This window comes from Poecile atricapillus, chromosome 1 (genome assembly GCF_030490865.1).
Source record: "Poecile atricapillus isolate bPoeAtr1 chromosome 1, bPoeAtr1.hap1, whole genome shotgun sequence".
NCBI classification, from domain to species: Eukaryota; Metazoa; Chordata; class Aves; order Passeriformes; family Paridae; genus Poecile; species Poecile atricapillus.
Genome location: NC_081249.1, coordinates 153,860,982 through 153,874,536, shown reverse-complemented (window position 1 = coordinate 153,874,536; position 13,555 = coordinate 153,860,982). Strand labels below are relative to the sequence as shown.

The 13,555-nt window shown below is 37.5% G+C and overlaps 1 protein-coding gene across 2 annotated transcripts in view; it reads left to right on the top strand.

Moving 5' to 3' along the window:
• Positions 1–9,333, top strand: part of PRKD1 (protein kinase D1) — a 117,730-nt gene extending 108,397 nt beyond the window's left edge. For both annotated transcript variants that reach the window (XM_058851354.1, XM_058851344.1), the window contains 2 exons: positions 6,161–6,246; positions 8,358–9,333. In XM_058851354.1, the coding sequence (XP_058707337.1) occupies positions 6,161–6,246; positions 8,358–8,576 (305 nt within the window). In that variant the 3' untranslated portion in view covers positions 8,577–9,333. The remainder of the gene's footprint in view (positions 1–6,160; positions 6,247–8,357) is intronic.
• The last annotated feature ends 4,222 nt before the right edge of the window (positions 9,334–13,555 follow it).

Sequence of the window (13,555 nt, the reverse complement as noted above, 5' to 3'; positions counted from 1 at the left end):
TTAAATTTCACATCTCAAACATGAAACCAGCTGTTTTCAACAGCTTTACTGTTTGTTTCCAGCTTTGACCTTCCAGTCTACCAAATTTGCATCATCTCAAGAAATTTATTTTCACTTAGCTACACGTTACAAGAAATAAACACTGCTAAATATAAAGATAGAACTCCATGATGGATTTTGTCTCTCTACCTGTTAGTACATTTTATGTACTATGTCTTCAGTGTGGTGGCTATTCTTCTGAACTGTATGATCCTAAAATGTGCTATGTCAGGATTGGAAGTATGCATATTATGTTTCATTCTGCTGTCATATTTTCAGAAAGCATTGTATTTATAATTCTTTTTTTCATCAGCTACCACCAGCACAGATGTTACTACTAGCCTGATGCGCTATGTGATGTGCACATCATTGATTAGGTGCTTCACATTACATAATATTAAAATAATTTGGGAGGAAATGGTACAATTCCTATCATGCATTAAATTCAATCATGGTGTCCCTGTTACAATGTTTTGTAGTCATAAATAAATACCACAGATGCCTTTGAGCCAGTATTTATTTATACTTGTTACAACATAATGTGAATAGAAACTATGAGTGCTTCACACATTAATGAGAAAGTCACATGAATGAGTGAGCACTGAGTACGAGGAGGTCAATGCATGTTATAGCTCAAAGATGCTCTCTGCCTCTGTGAATGTTTAGCTAGCTGTTGAAATGGAGGTCTTGGCTCTACTTACACATTTGCTAGGATAAATTAGTATTAGAAAACATCTCTTGTAAGGTACAGCTTAGAACTGCCAAGAATTTCTTTTGAGGGTACAGCTGAATCTATGTTCCTTAAAATCTCAGCCAGCTTAAAATCATTTTATGTTAAAATAAATGCGTGCACACTAGAGCATTTGTAAACAAAGCTGTATTGACCAGCAGCAGGAAAGGGATTTGTGTGTATGAAAAGATTATAACAATGATGATCTCTAATCAGTTAACCTATTCTTAGAAAAATCCAGGGCCTAAGAAGTCCTGGACCTTCCATATTAGTGGCAGCAGCTTAAATTTGTTCAAATGATGGCAGTAAGAGTAGGTATTATTCTAGGTGTACTTTAAAAATTCTTAATAAATTATAAATTTATCATTAATTTAGGAGATATATATATATCCTTAAATTTATTTCTTGTTTATTACTTACATAAAAAGTTTAAATCTTTGGGAAGGACTAAATGAATGATACGTTTGTAATAGTTTTCAGATATTTTGTAAATGTTCACATTTATGTGTAGGTCACATCCTAATTGAGTTAAAGCAGTCATTCCAGTGAAAAGTAATTATTGTGTTAATTTGATGCTTAGAGGGGAAATTGTGACTTTTTCTGTACTACAATTAATTATTTGCCATATTAATAAATTTGTATAAGCAGTAAAGAGTCATGAACCTTCTGACTGTGAAGGTTCTTTCCACTGAATTGAAACTAAAGAGCCATCTTTCCTAAAATCAAAGGGATACAGAGAATTCTAAAGTTTGCATTTGAATTTTTCTGTTGGGAATTCTGCTGAATGATCACCTTTCCAAAAGGACCATACTCATTCTACTGGAGTAGTTGGCTAGTTTATTACCTTTAACAAAGTCTCCAGCTCCTGGAAGCTGTCCTCAGCTGACTGCTTACACTATCATGGAAGGTAAACAGGAGCCCATAAAAGGGTTAGAAAAAGCACTTCCCTAATCCTCTCTGAACTTTCTCTCAGGTTGCCTTCTTGGTGATAACCTGGTGCATTCCTGTAGAGTGTGTGCAGACCATAGGTGGTCTTTCTTAATACTCTGAATTTATCTAATTACTGATTTTACAGATGAATACTGTAAAATTTTATAAAGCTCCTAAAATGTCTGATAAGGATTACTTTAAAACCTGATTAAAAAAAAATCAGTGAAAATGCATAAAAATACTTAAAAATACTAAAAATGTAGTTACTACTCTCTCCTCAAAACTGCTTTATCCTCTTAGACAGAATATTTAATTTTGTAACAGATGATGACCAAATTTAGTCCCCTGAAATTGTATGTCTAAAATAAGTGTTAATTCCTTCCCAATTTTTACCTTCAGTGTTTTTAAGAAGTGCAACTGCTTAAAACTTAATCATCAAACAATTATGTGAATTTTTTTTTTTAATTCAGAAATTGAGTCAACAGGAATCTTACTGTTCATTCATTTTACATTAATTGAAGCCAGACTAAGCTTTGTAAGATAGTGGCTGTCAGGACACTGTCACAACAGGATGGGGTTTTTGTGAGTTTAAACAGAGAAAAACCGTGAACTTTCCACATATCTTTTAAGCATTTTAATTCCAGAACTCACAATGTCAATATTAAGCTTTCTAGATTCTTCTTTGCTTTACACGGTGCTGTTGTTTTTTTCCCCTGCCTGTACCTATCACTTGCATCTTGACTTCTGTTACTCAGACAGAGCTCTTACAAGATCAAGAAGTGGCATTTCTTGATTTGAATGATTTCCTGATAAAAAGTAGCAAAGACTCATTGCTGTTGAATATGAGTATGTTTTCTTCCATCACTTAAATTTGAAAACTTTGAGTAATAAAGCAAGTGAAGTTGTATCAGATAGTTTGAGTTTCTACTTCCTGTGTACTTCTAGTAGTCACGTTGCATTTCTGCTTATTTATTTATTTGTGCTTATTTCTTAAGAGGCAAGGGATAGGCAAAACCTTCCTGGCAAAAAGAACCTTAGATAAAAAACTAAAAACAAACAGCAAAACTGGTTAGAGAGACAGCAGTATTCCAGTGGGGAAACAGGCAGACTATCTGTGTAAACTGTTCTCGATTGCTCAATACTGACAATTGTAACCATCCAGGGAAACTGCCTTTTCACTCTCATCATAGTTTTCTTCCCTGTCTTTTTTTGTGCACCTTCTCTAGTGATTTTTTCTAGATCAGTGCCTTTCTGGTCTGTTCAACAAGCCATTGGCAATTTCCCCCAAGAATACAAAGAAATATGTCATTACATGTAATACATCCTTGTCCTGAAGTGAAAAAAAGGGGCAAAGGGGCCCCTCATCCTGTTGTAACTTGAGGGAGGTTGAATAGCTAAATATGATTTCATCACTTGTAAGGCTCACAGTCGTATCTGCTTCCAGTGGGTTGCACAGAAGAAATGTAATAGAGACATTTATCAACCCTCAGTGGCAGGAAGAACATTCAGTAGGTACTTGACGGTTGCCAAGGCACATGCTGGGGTATGTGCACCTACATTGCGGCAATTACCAGGACAATCAACCTTTTCATCAAGTTCTTGACCTATTCTCCAAACTGAGATTCATAGTAAATGATTGAAAAATGAACTCTGAAGATCATATACACCCAAATACCACTAGAAATAATAAAGAAATGTTAGTCCTACTAAATTAACATTCAGCACTAGCTTATGTATCAAAACACAGACTAAAGTCTTACTGTAAGTTTGGTGAATTTAAGGGTAAGTTGACAGTGTTGCAGAAGATGCTGAAGTTTGCTGACACCCAGATATACTGCAGTGGGTAAGGGACTATGTTTTCCTCTTTGAAATATCAGATAAAAACAATGGTCACTACTTTTTGATCCGTGATATCAAAACAATCATGTGTGACTGACTTTCCAATCTCTTCCCCATAGCCTGGAACTTGGGAATGTCTCTTACCAATAAAGAGGAGGAAGATTAACCCCACTATTTTGGAAAACAAATGAGTTTTAAGACTGATGTCAGTAATGGTCCTACTGGATATCTACTGAATTTCTTATCCCACATACAGTTGACCAGCATTTTGAGAGGGAACAAAATAAAAATGAGTTAGAGAACTTAGCATTAACTGTACTTGATGCTAAAAGAGACAGTAGATAAGAATCTGTTTGTCCGCAACGGAAAAGTAAAATTAGGACCATCTGTTCCAGGAAAAGAATGGTTTGGAGCCTCTGGCAATACTTTCTTTGTCAAAAGTCCTGAGATTTATTTTCTATCATTCACATGAGTGCTTTGATTTCCAAGACAGTATTCATCACCAGGAAGTCAGGGCTGCTTTAGTGATAGTCTCCTATCACTAAGAATAGGTTTGTCTGTCAATCCAAGACTGCTGTGTGCGTCCCCATTTTCCTGGGCATTGTTTTCATTTTCTCTGCCCCATGGCAGAGACATACATAAAGCCCTAGATGGCAAATTGAGCCTGCAGAGAGGAAGTCTCTGTTAAAACAGAAAAGCTTTACCATATTGTTGTACAGAATACAACCTCAGAGGTAATCGCTTTAAAGAATTCCGTCCCATCTCATGCTCTAAAAACAGACAAGATGATTATTCAGCTCCCTTAATACCCAGCTGGCAACAATATCCATCTGACGTGTTTCAGACCCAGTGCCCCTCAGTGATGCTGTGTGTCTGTGTTACTTTCAAGACCATCTTTCCCTGTCACCATGATATAAACACAGAAATTAGGATGTAAACCAGCATATTTTGGACATGCCAAGGTATGTGACAAAATGGAAAATTTGTAGGAATATTATCATTCCTTGTGGCTAGTCAGTTATTCTGGAAAGACAGTAACTTTCCACATGCTGAACATTTAGCACCACCTAATAGGATTTAACCTTTCATGATAGCTTCATTTTTTTTTTATTTTTTTTTTTTTTACTATTTTTTAATGTTTTTCTGTAATAGCATTCAAAGCTCATCAGTCTCATTCTACAGATTTTTCCAAACGGGTCGCTCATTGCAGTTCCATGCACTGGTCATTGGCTCATGGACCTCATCCCTTCAGGCACCACAGCACAATATCTACAGTGTGAAAGGGTTGGGTTTATTCAGCTTGAAGCAAAGAAGTTTCCAGGGAGACCATATAGCACCTTGAACTGTCTAAAGGAGGCTACAAGAGAGCTGAAGAGAGACCTTTTACAAAGGCATGTAGTGATAGGACGTGGGGTAATTGCTTTAAACTGGAAGAGGGTGGGTTCAGGTTGGTTATTAGGAAGGGGTTGGGTATTAGGAAGAAATTCTTGATTGTGATGGTGGTCATACAGTGGGACAAGTTGCTCAGAGAAGTTGTGGTTGCCCCTTCTGTGGAAGTGTTCAAGATCAATTTGGACAGGGCTTTGAGCAATCTAGTCTACTAGAAGGTGTCCCTGCCCATGGTAGGAGAGTTGGTTAAGGACCATTCCAATCTAAACCATTCTGTGATTCTATGAACTTCAGTGGATCATTGACTCCAAAACCATGAAATCATGAAATTTGTAAAAGAAGCCCTTTCACTTTTTTAAAACTGCCAGCTGTTGACTAGCAAGTAAAAGCAATGCTCAGTTCAAAAGAATAGTATTGCAAGACTTGGTGACTTACAGAACCTGATTTCTTCACTTGGGTACTGGGAAGGTTCTGCTATCAGCTAAAAATTACACTGAAAGTCTCAGAAAAATATGTACATGTATATTGTTTACTGTGGTGCCTGAAGAATGCTGTTCTTGGGAGGAAAATGTTAAAGCTGGAAGATTTGGCAATGAGTATTTTCACTCAAAGTCAACTTTCACCTTGCTGTTAAAAATGTCGGTGTGGGCAAACTCCATTTGTTATGCCCAGTGTTGCTCATCCTCTGCCTGTTTTGAGAAGTAGAACTCCCATGTAGAGATAACTCACTCTCACAGACAGGCTTGAGCCTCATGCTGGGAGAGAGATCGCAGGAGCAGAGCCTTGAGATGAGTTGTGGTTGCACACAGCGCTTTGATCCATGGGGGCAGGCAGTGCCCCTTCTGCCAGGATGAGCTGAGCCCAGCAGAGCCGTGTCCCCATGTCTGTGGTAATGGAATAAACCTGCTCCTTGCATTTCAGCTGTGCCTTGGTGGGCCTCCTGGTTAGCTGAATGTAGACCTCACTTACATGAATTGTTTTTCTCTTGAGCAGGACCTGAGTGAGAATTATTTTCAGGCAACTGTTCAGTAAAACAGCTGTAATCCCATTAGGAAGGGTTGCATGGGTACCTTCAGGTACATCAGCATTGACTGCAACTTGTAAAAAGCTGGAGTAAGAAGGGATAACTGGCCTCTTTCTTACAGCTACGATGTCTATGTAGCTCTCTGTTTGCATGTCCTAGCTGAAACAAATACATTTGAACTAACATTTTCCAATATTATTTCTTTTCAGCTATTGATCTCATAAATAATTTGTTGCAAGTGAAAATGAGAAAGCGCTACAGTGTGGACAAAACATTAAGCCACCCATGGTTACAGGTATTTTTACAAATTCCATGTTTTTTCTTTTGCATTTGGACTCTAAACATATAACAAATCATCTTTAAGCACAGTAGAATCTAAGAAAATCTACAAACCTGAAGACGTTTTTAGATCCTTAGGACCTCGTGCTCGTTCACCTATTCACCTATGATTTCTCATTAATTTCTGAAGTCTTAGATTCTAATAATAAAACTCTCATTCATGTCAAAAGACATGTCATGTCAAAAGACATTGCAAAAATACTTCATCATATTTGTCTACTGAGAAAATTACATATATAAAAAACCTCCTTGTAGTCATTTGACTTACATTACTTCATTGCCTAGGGTTTACTCTGATTCACTTCTTAGTAAAATTATTCAACAGGCTTTCACTTCACAGTCATCACAAAAACTAGTGAAGCTGTGTGCTTGTCAGGAAAATACATTAACCACATTCAGCTGAATACTTCAACTAAAAACCGAGATGTAAGGAATGTTTAAGATGCTAGCAGTCTCTGTCTTGTGCTCACCATATGATATGGTAATTTTTTTTAAATCCTGGCAGCAGCCAAATCACTGCAAGTTTAAGGCCTAAGACAGAGCAGGGAGGAGCCAGGGCCTGTCCCAGCATCCCCAGCCAAGGAGCAGAGAAGCCTGGAGACAGCCCAGGCCAGGGCATTGGGTCCCTCCCTGGACATGAGGACAGGCTGAGGCCAGACAGATGCATCTGCCTGTTGGATCTCCCAAGTGAGCTTGGTTTGCATCTAGGAGAGTAATCTCATGGCATAAGCATGGTGTAGACCAGATGCATAATCCTCAATCCCAAAGGAATCTTTATCAAAGCAGAAAACCGAGTCCTACTTTGGTAGATGGTGACCTCCTGGTATAAGAGGAAAAGGGCTGTAATCACCCACGCTGCACCCTACCTTTCTCAGGAACATTTACCTGGAGCTTGCATTCTTCCTCTCAGATTTCCTGTCCCTCACTATTTTTTTCATCCAAGACTGCTCTTCTCCCTGGCAACCATTGCAGAATGCATTTGCTTGAGTCTTTGGGGACCAGAAGTGTCTGGGCTAAGGTCTGCAGCAAGGAGGCTGTGGCTGTCTCACGTGACAGGGCAGGGTCCTTTTCCTCTATATCCACTTTTATTGCTTGTGTAGTAGTGAGTGGAGGTGAACTAAGGCAAGACAGTTCAGCAGCAGCTCTAGCACCAGGGATGGGATGATTCTCTGTCTAGAAGAGTCCTATCTTTCAAGCTAGGGTAAGATAACTGGTTATTTTTCCTTACAGGGCAGTGAGACTTAGTGGTGTTCTCTGAGAGGATGACTCTTAAGAAATGGGCCAAAGTATATGAGATACTGAAGATGAAAGCTTTATGCATTTACTCTGTTTGGGCTTTCTGGTGCTGTGGCTGTGTGGTTAGGATTGTGCCTTAGGCTGAGACAAGATGAAGGAGAAAGAAGAAAATTGGACACAGGATCATGAGGAGTGATTAGTCTGCATGAGGCTAGGATTGGCTCTATTACTATAGCTTCATGCATGCTTTGGGTGGGAATAAGAAAATTGTTAAACTTGTGTACTTTGGACAGATGAGAGGCTGCAGTGCATGATGGTCTAAACAGCATGAGACTCAAACTAACTTCCAGCCTTATATTTGACTGTCAACAGTCAACAGAGCTCCAAACTACCTTGATGTTTAGATGTGTACGTTTCTTTGAGCAAACCAGTAATTGCCCAGTTTTGGAAAAGGAGTTTTTTCTAGCCCCAGCTGATTTTGTGGTCTGCATCATTATTCTGAGATGCAAACTCAACTGTCTTGACTGATACAGATCACTAGAATGTACATGTATGATTTAAACATGTTTCTTCTTCCTTATTCATCTTGCAGCTAGAGTGAGGAATTGCTTTACCACCATACCTCAGTTAGATATTATGGCAATCTACAAATATCCGTACATTTTGCAAAACAACCTCTAACAACTCAATACTATACTTTTGACAATCTATTAAAATTAATTTATCGAAAATCCTCTAGTGATGAAATTTATATATTTAGGCAGATTTCACATTTATAAGATTTTTCCATTCTAGAGCAAATCTAAAGGTAATACTCTTACTCTTTTTCAGGACTACCAAACCTGGCTAGATTTAAGGGAACTAGAATGTAAAATGGGGGAACGTTACATCACCCATGAAAGTGATGACTCCCGGTGGGAACAGTATTCCGAGGAACATGGATTGCAGTATCCAGCACACCTTATCAGTCCAAGTGCTAACCATAACGAAAACACCAAGCTAGAAGAAACAGAAATGAAAGCCCTCAGTGAGCGTGTCAGCATCCTTTAAGTTGCATCCCCCTATAATCTGTCAAAACACTGTGGAATTAATAAATACATACGGTCAGGTTTAACGTTTGCCTTGCAGAACTGCCATTATTTTCTGTCAGATGGGAACAAAGCTGTTATGCTGTTACACTGTTGATATATCTGAGTTGCCAAGACAAATCAACAGAAACATTTTTGTGTGACCAACTGTGTTGTATTTACAAAAGTTCCCAGAAACACTAAACTTGTTATTGTGAATGATTCATGTTGTATTTAATGTATTAAAACCTGTCTCCACGGTGCCTTTGCAAACTAGTGTTTTTCTTACTTGAGCCTCATTTTGGTAAGAGAGAACTTTCCCGTGAAGATCTCGGGGGTTTTTTGTGCATCGTTAGTATTGTAATTGTAAGCAAACTCTTGAAGAGTAGATTATAACTGCTGTTCTGTGAACAACTTCTACCATTTGGATAAAAGCTTTATTTAGTGTTCTAAAAATAAAAAAGGCAAAAAATAATGATTTGCATAGAATTGTACAGTTTCAAATCAGATAACCTGTGTGTGTGTATTTGTGTGTTTGTGTATATAGATACACATGCACACAGTATAACTTCCTCTTAAGCCTAAATGCCTTAGTAAAATATAAACTGCAGCATGTCAGTTGTATTTCCCCTTTTCTTAAAATATTATTCTCTATTATGAATATTCTCTAATATGTACATTCAGCAGCTAAATAACATGTTGACTTTGTGTATGTTTTCAATAAAAGTCTTGTTAAAATAAGTTCATTGGTTGAACTTTCTGTTTGAAGCAGTCCTGGAGTGGCATCAGAAGTACATAGAATAAATTGATCCATTGTTAAGAAGACAGTGTGGAGTTAGGTGGGAAAATGCAGCTGGATAACCTCTGTACCTATCACACATATTTTATAAGAATCTATGCAGAGTGATTTCGTTCGGTCAGTTTTGAAACATGCTAAGGTAGTGGGGAAGTTGAGAATGCATTAAAGGCATTTTAGTCTTTTGAGAATTGTGTTGCTTCTGCTTTTCCACTGAGTTCCACTGAACTGACAATATATTGCAGATCTCTGCTTCCCTGAAAACTTTAAAGATACTGATTGTTGTTTCTAACAATTATTAGACTACCAATGCTAAGCCATTTAGTTTTGAAAGTGAGAGACGTTCAGGCTGCACTATAAAAACATGTGACAGAGTAACTCACTGAAAAGCTGAAATTTACACCTGGTCTATCTTGGAAAAAAAACAGTTAATATACAGGTATTGAAGACTGAAGTTAAAAATGTAAAGATACATTGGATGAGAGGCAGAAGCATGCAAAGAGCTGATTTAAGATATATATATAATTATTATATAATTATTAATATAATATATTGATATTAATTTAATAAGAGCCACATGAGGTAAAGCTCCACTGCTCAAATATTGCTTTTATGTTAGAGTCATGAGCTTTTCAGTAGATAAATCCATTCTTTCATTGAAGAAGAGCTTTGTCCTGAGAAAATTTTTGCCAGATACATAACATCACTAAAGCCAGAAGAATTTTTTCCTCTCTATTTTGCACCTCTGCTGGATAGTTAGTGTGACAGATAGATAGTAGAAAAGGCACCTCTATTCAAACAAACAAACAAAAAATTTCTAGAAAATTAAAAAGTATTATGAAAAATTATTTATAAATCTCTTCTCCTTCCTCCCCACTTTCTTTCCCTACTCCCCCTTCCAAAAAAACCAAAACCCTTTTCCACTTAAGGTCTCTCATAATCATGGCCTTTTGACATGTTCTGAAGCAGCTCTTGTTGGGCAAGGTCAAATGTGGCAGCTATTCTGACATGCTATATTTTCTGCCATTTCTATACTTCCAGTCAGGATGTTCCTACAAGACTAAAATTTGGCTAATCATTGGCCATTGTTTATTTTTCTTTCAGCCTTAAGCTTAATCATCAATTGCAAATTGTAAAGTGAAACATAAATAAACATGTATATACAGTAAACATGTATGAAAATAGGCTGATTATCAAATTTTCTGTCAGTAAAAGTGTATGTGCTTGAGTATATTTAAAAGTCAACTTACAGGTGCACTGGTTGACTCATGGATATAGAAAGATTATAGAAATTCCATGCTAGGAGGACTCCAGGGGTCAAGTTAAATAAACTAACTTTTCTAAAAGGAAATTAGGAGAATTACCAGAGTCATAAAGACTTTGTTCAGATGCATCACTTTAAGAAACTTGTGCTAATATTCATTGCTTCTCAAAAAAATAATCTGCCATTAGCCAATATAATACATTAAAAATTTCCCTGCTGCTGTTCAAAAATATTACACTGTGAAATTTGAACTGTTTGCATTTCAGCCAGATGAATTCACTGATTCCTAACTTGTAACCTAAATGGAAACTTGCTCTTCCAGACACATCAGCATCAAAGTGTACTGAAGCAAATCTGGGGTTGTGTTGCCCTGTATCATTTTCCTTTGTTTTTCATACTCAGGAAAAAGGAATGGTAAGGTACTCTGTGGTAATATTTCCATGGCCTTTACCATTTTCCATTAGGCTAACACACCCCTGCACATTGATCATAGAAGCAAAACCAACAGTGGTTATGCTGCATTTAAGTGTTGACCTGAGGATCTGTTGATGGTATTTCCTTTTCTGCTACACCATATCCTATGCATATCAACCACATGTGTACTGGTAATCATACATCTGAAGATATGTTTATGTCAAATATTTTGACATATTTATGTCAAAACTTAGCTGTGGAGTACATAGAAGCATCCAATGCATACTTGGAAGTCAGAATTTCTGATTTACGTCAAGTTACCATTTTCACTTCTACAATCCTTGGTAGCTCAGAAATAGTTTATCCAGTGTCTTGTCCACTTCAATTAAAACAAGATGAGCAAAAGCATGCATTTGTGCAGTTTGTGCAGCTCAAGTCTAATGCAGCTGCTCAGCCACATGTCTCCATCCATCCATCCATCCATCCATCCATCCATCCATCCATCCATCCATCCATCCATCCATCCAATCTTCACATCATAGGATTAAAGAATTCCCATCAGTATGCCTTTTTCTCCCATTGTCTCAGATATGTATTAGACCTCCTCATTCTCATTTTAGCAGGCTCTCTTCAAAACCAGTTGGATATTCTACTTTATGTGTTTTTCATCCTCCCTCCTCTTGCCCTTCTACACCTCACTCCTGAAAAGCCTTCCTAGAGTCTCACCTCTCCAGGGGTTAGAAAATAGCAAATCCTGTTCTCATGTCAAGGCAATAGCTATATTGTTTTTGTCTTAATAACAGTCTTTTTTAGGGGGAGTTTATTTGTTTTACATTATTGGATAAACCAACACCTCTTCTGCACACCTGAACGATGAAGTAATAGATGTGATAGGGAAAATGCTAACAAGCTGATACAGATACTTGGCATCCTTTCAAATAAGGGAGAAAGGAGAAGGAAAAAAAAACGACTAGGCAAATTTTAAGAATTAATTGCTAGGCAGGTTAACCCCCATATACTACTTCAGTCCATAAGACTGGGAAAAATATCAGACTTGGGTAATAATGGATTCAGCTCTATTCAGTAGTAATTCTAATAGTTCAGTACTATTCAGCTAGGTGTACCAAAATATTGGCATCCTGGACTTAGCTAAACTTTCCACTTTCACAGGGAAACTAGTTAGGTCTTTTTCCCCCTAGAAAAATAGGTCATAAGGTATTAAACAAAGGAAGTCAGACACATACCACACTGGTCACCTTCTGCCTCACCAGACCTGTGGCATCTACTAAAATCTCATATTCATGGGGTTTCCCACATATATACCATGGGAAAGAACTCAACCAAATCAAGTGTAAACCAGAGGAACTCTCTTGATAGATCAAGCACTTTCCAGTGGTGACAAATTTGACATGTGAGTGGGATTCAATTTCACTTTGCTTTTTGTTTACCTTGTTTCTAGCAACTGGAGTGAGTCAATGCTGAAATTGGAGTCTACCGGGTGAGCTCATATTTGTGCTTCTTGATGGATCATTGCTTTATTTTGGTGAAGAACAGGGAGCACACATAAGAAGTGTAACCTATTTTGCTGCCTTACTAAGAACATACACAAACTTTAACATCAGCTGTTCTCATATAAGAATTTAATGTAAGTCTACTTCCATTTCAGACTGAAAACTTACTCTTTTGAAAGGTTCCATGAAATAAAATGTTTTGCATGGGCATCCAAACACCAAGTCCCTAAACTAAGGGAACCTATCTCTTCTGTGAGTCTGGAGAACCTGAGGCCTTACTGTAGAAGTCTGCCAGGCAGGGTGCCAACCAGGGGAGCTACAAGGAAAACAGGCATGATGAAAATGTGCCTTTAAGGCAAGTGCCGAAATCTGTAAGCATGTGTGTGCTGCCAAAGTTTGACAAAAATTGGCAGATCCTGTTCAAGTATTTCTATCAAGGAAAACTATTTTTCAATATAAATTTATGATACATTTGCCAATTATAACTTAAATAATTTTCTGTATAACTTCCAAAATTAATAGTGACTTATTGGTAATGGCCTCTGACACTTTTAACGGGGACTGTTTTTTCAGAGAGTCCTAATAACTACCCTGTGGAAAGCAACTAAGATGTTATGGTTCCCCTGTTGACTTAGGCATATAAAAACATGAGTTATTTGAGCAGTAAGGTCACTGAATTTAATACATGGAAACTTAACTGACATATTCTTAAAAAAAATAAAAATTGACTTGAGGGACCTGGCTCACGTTTACCAAGTAAACAGCTGCAGCAGTTTAAGATGTTAATGTCTCAGCCTCCAGCTGTTTGTTACTGGCCTTATAACAGAGCAAAAATAGAATATTTCAACTCTTCTGGCTGACTCTCAGAAGAATCTAAGCACAGTTTTTATCTTAATGTTTAAGTTAATTTGTCCAGTTGTGAATTAGAGCTGTGATGCTTTGTTCTGCCAGCTCTGGCATCTGGAAAAGGGGCAGGA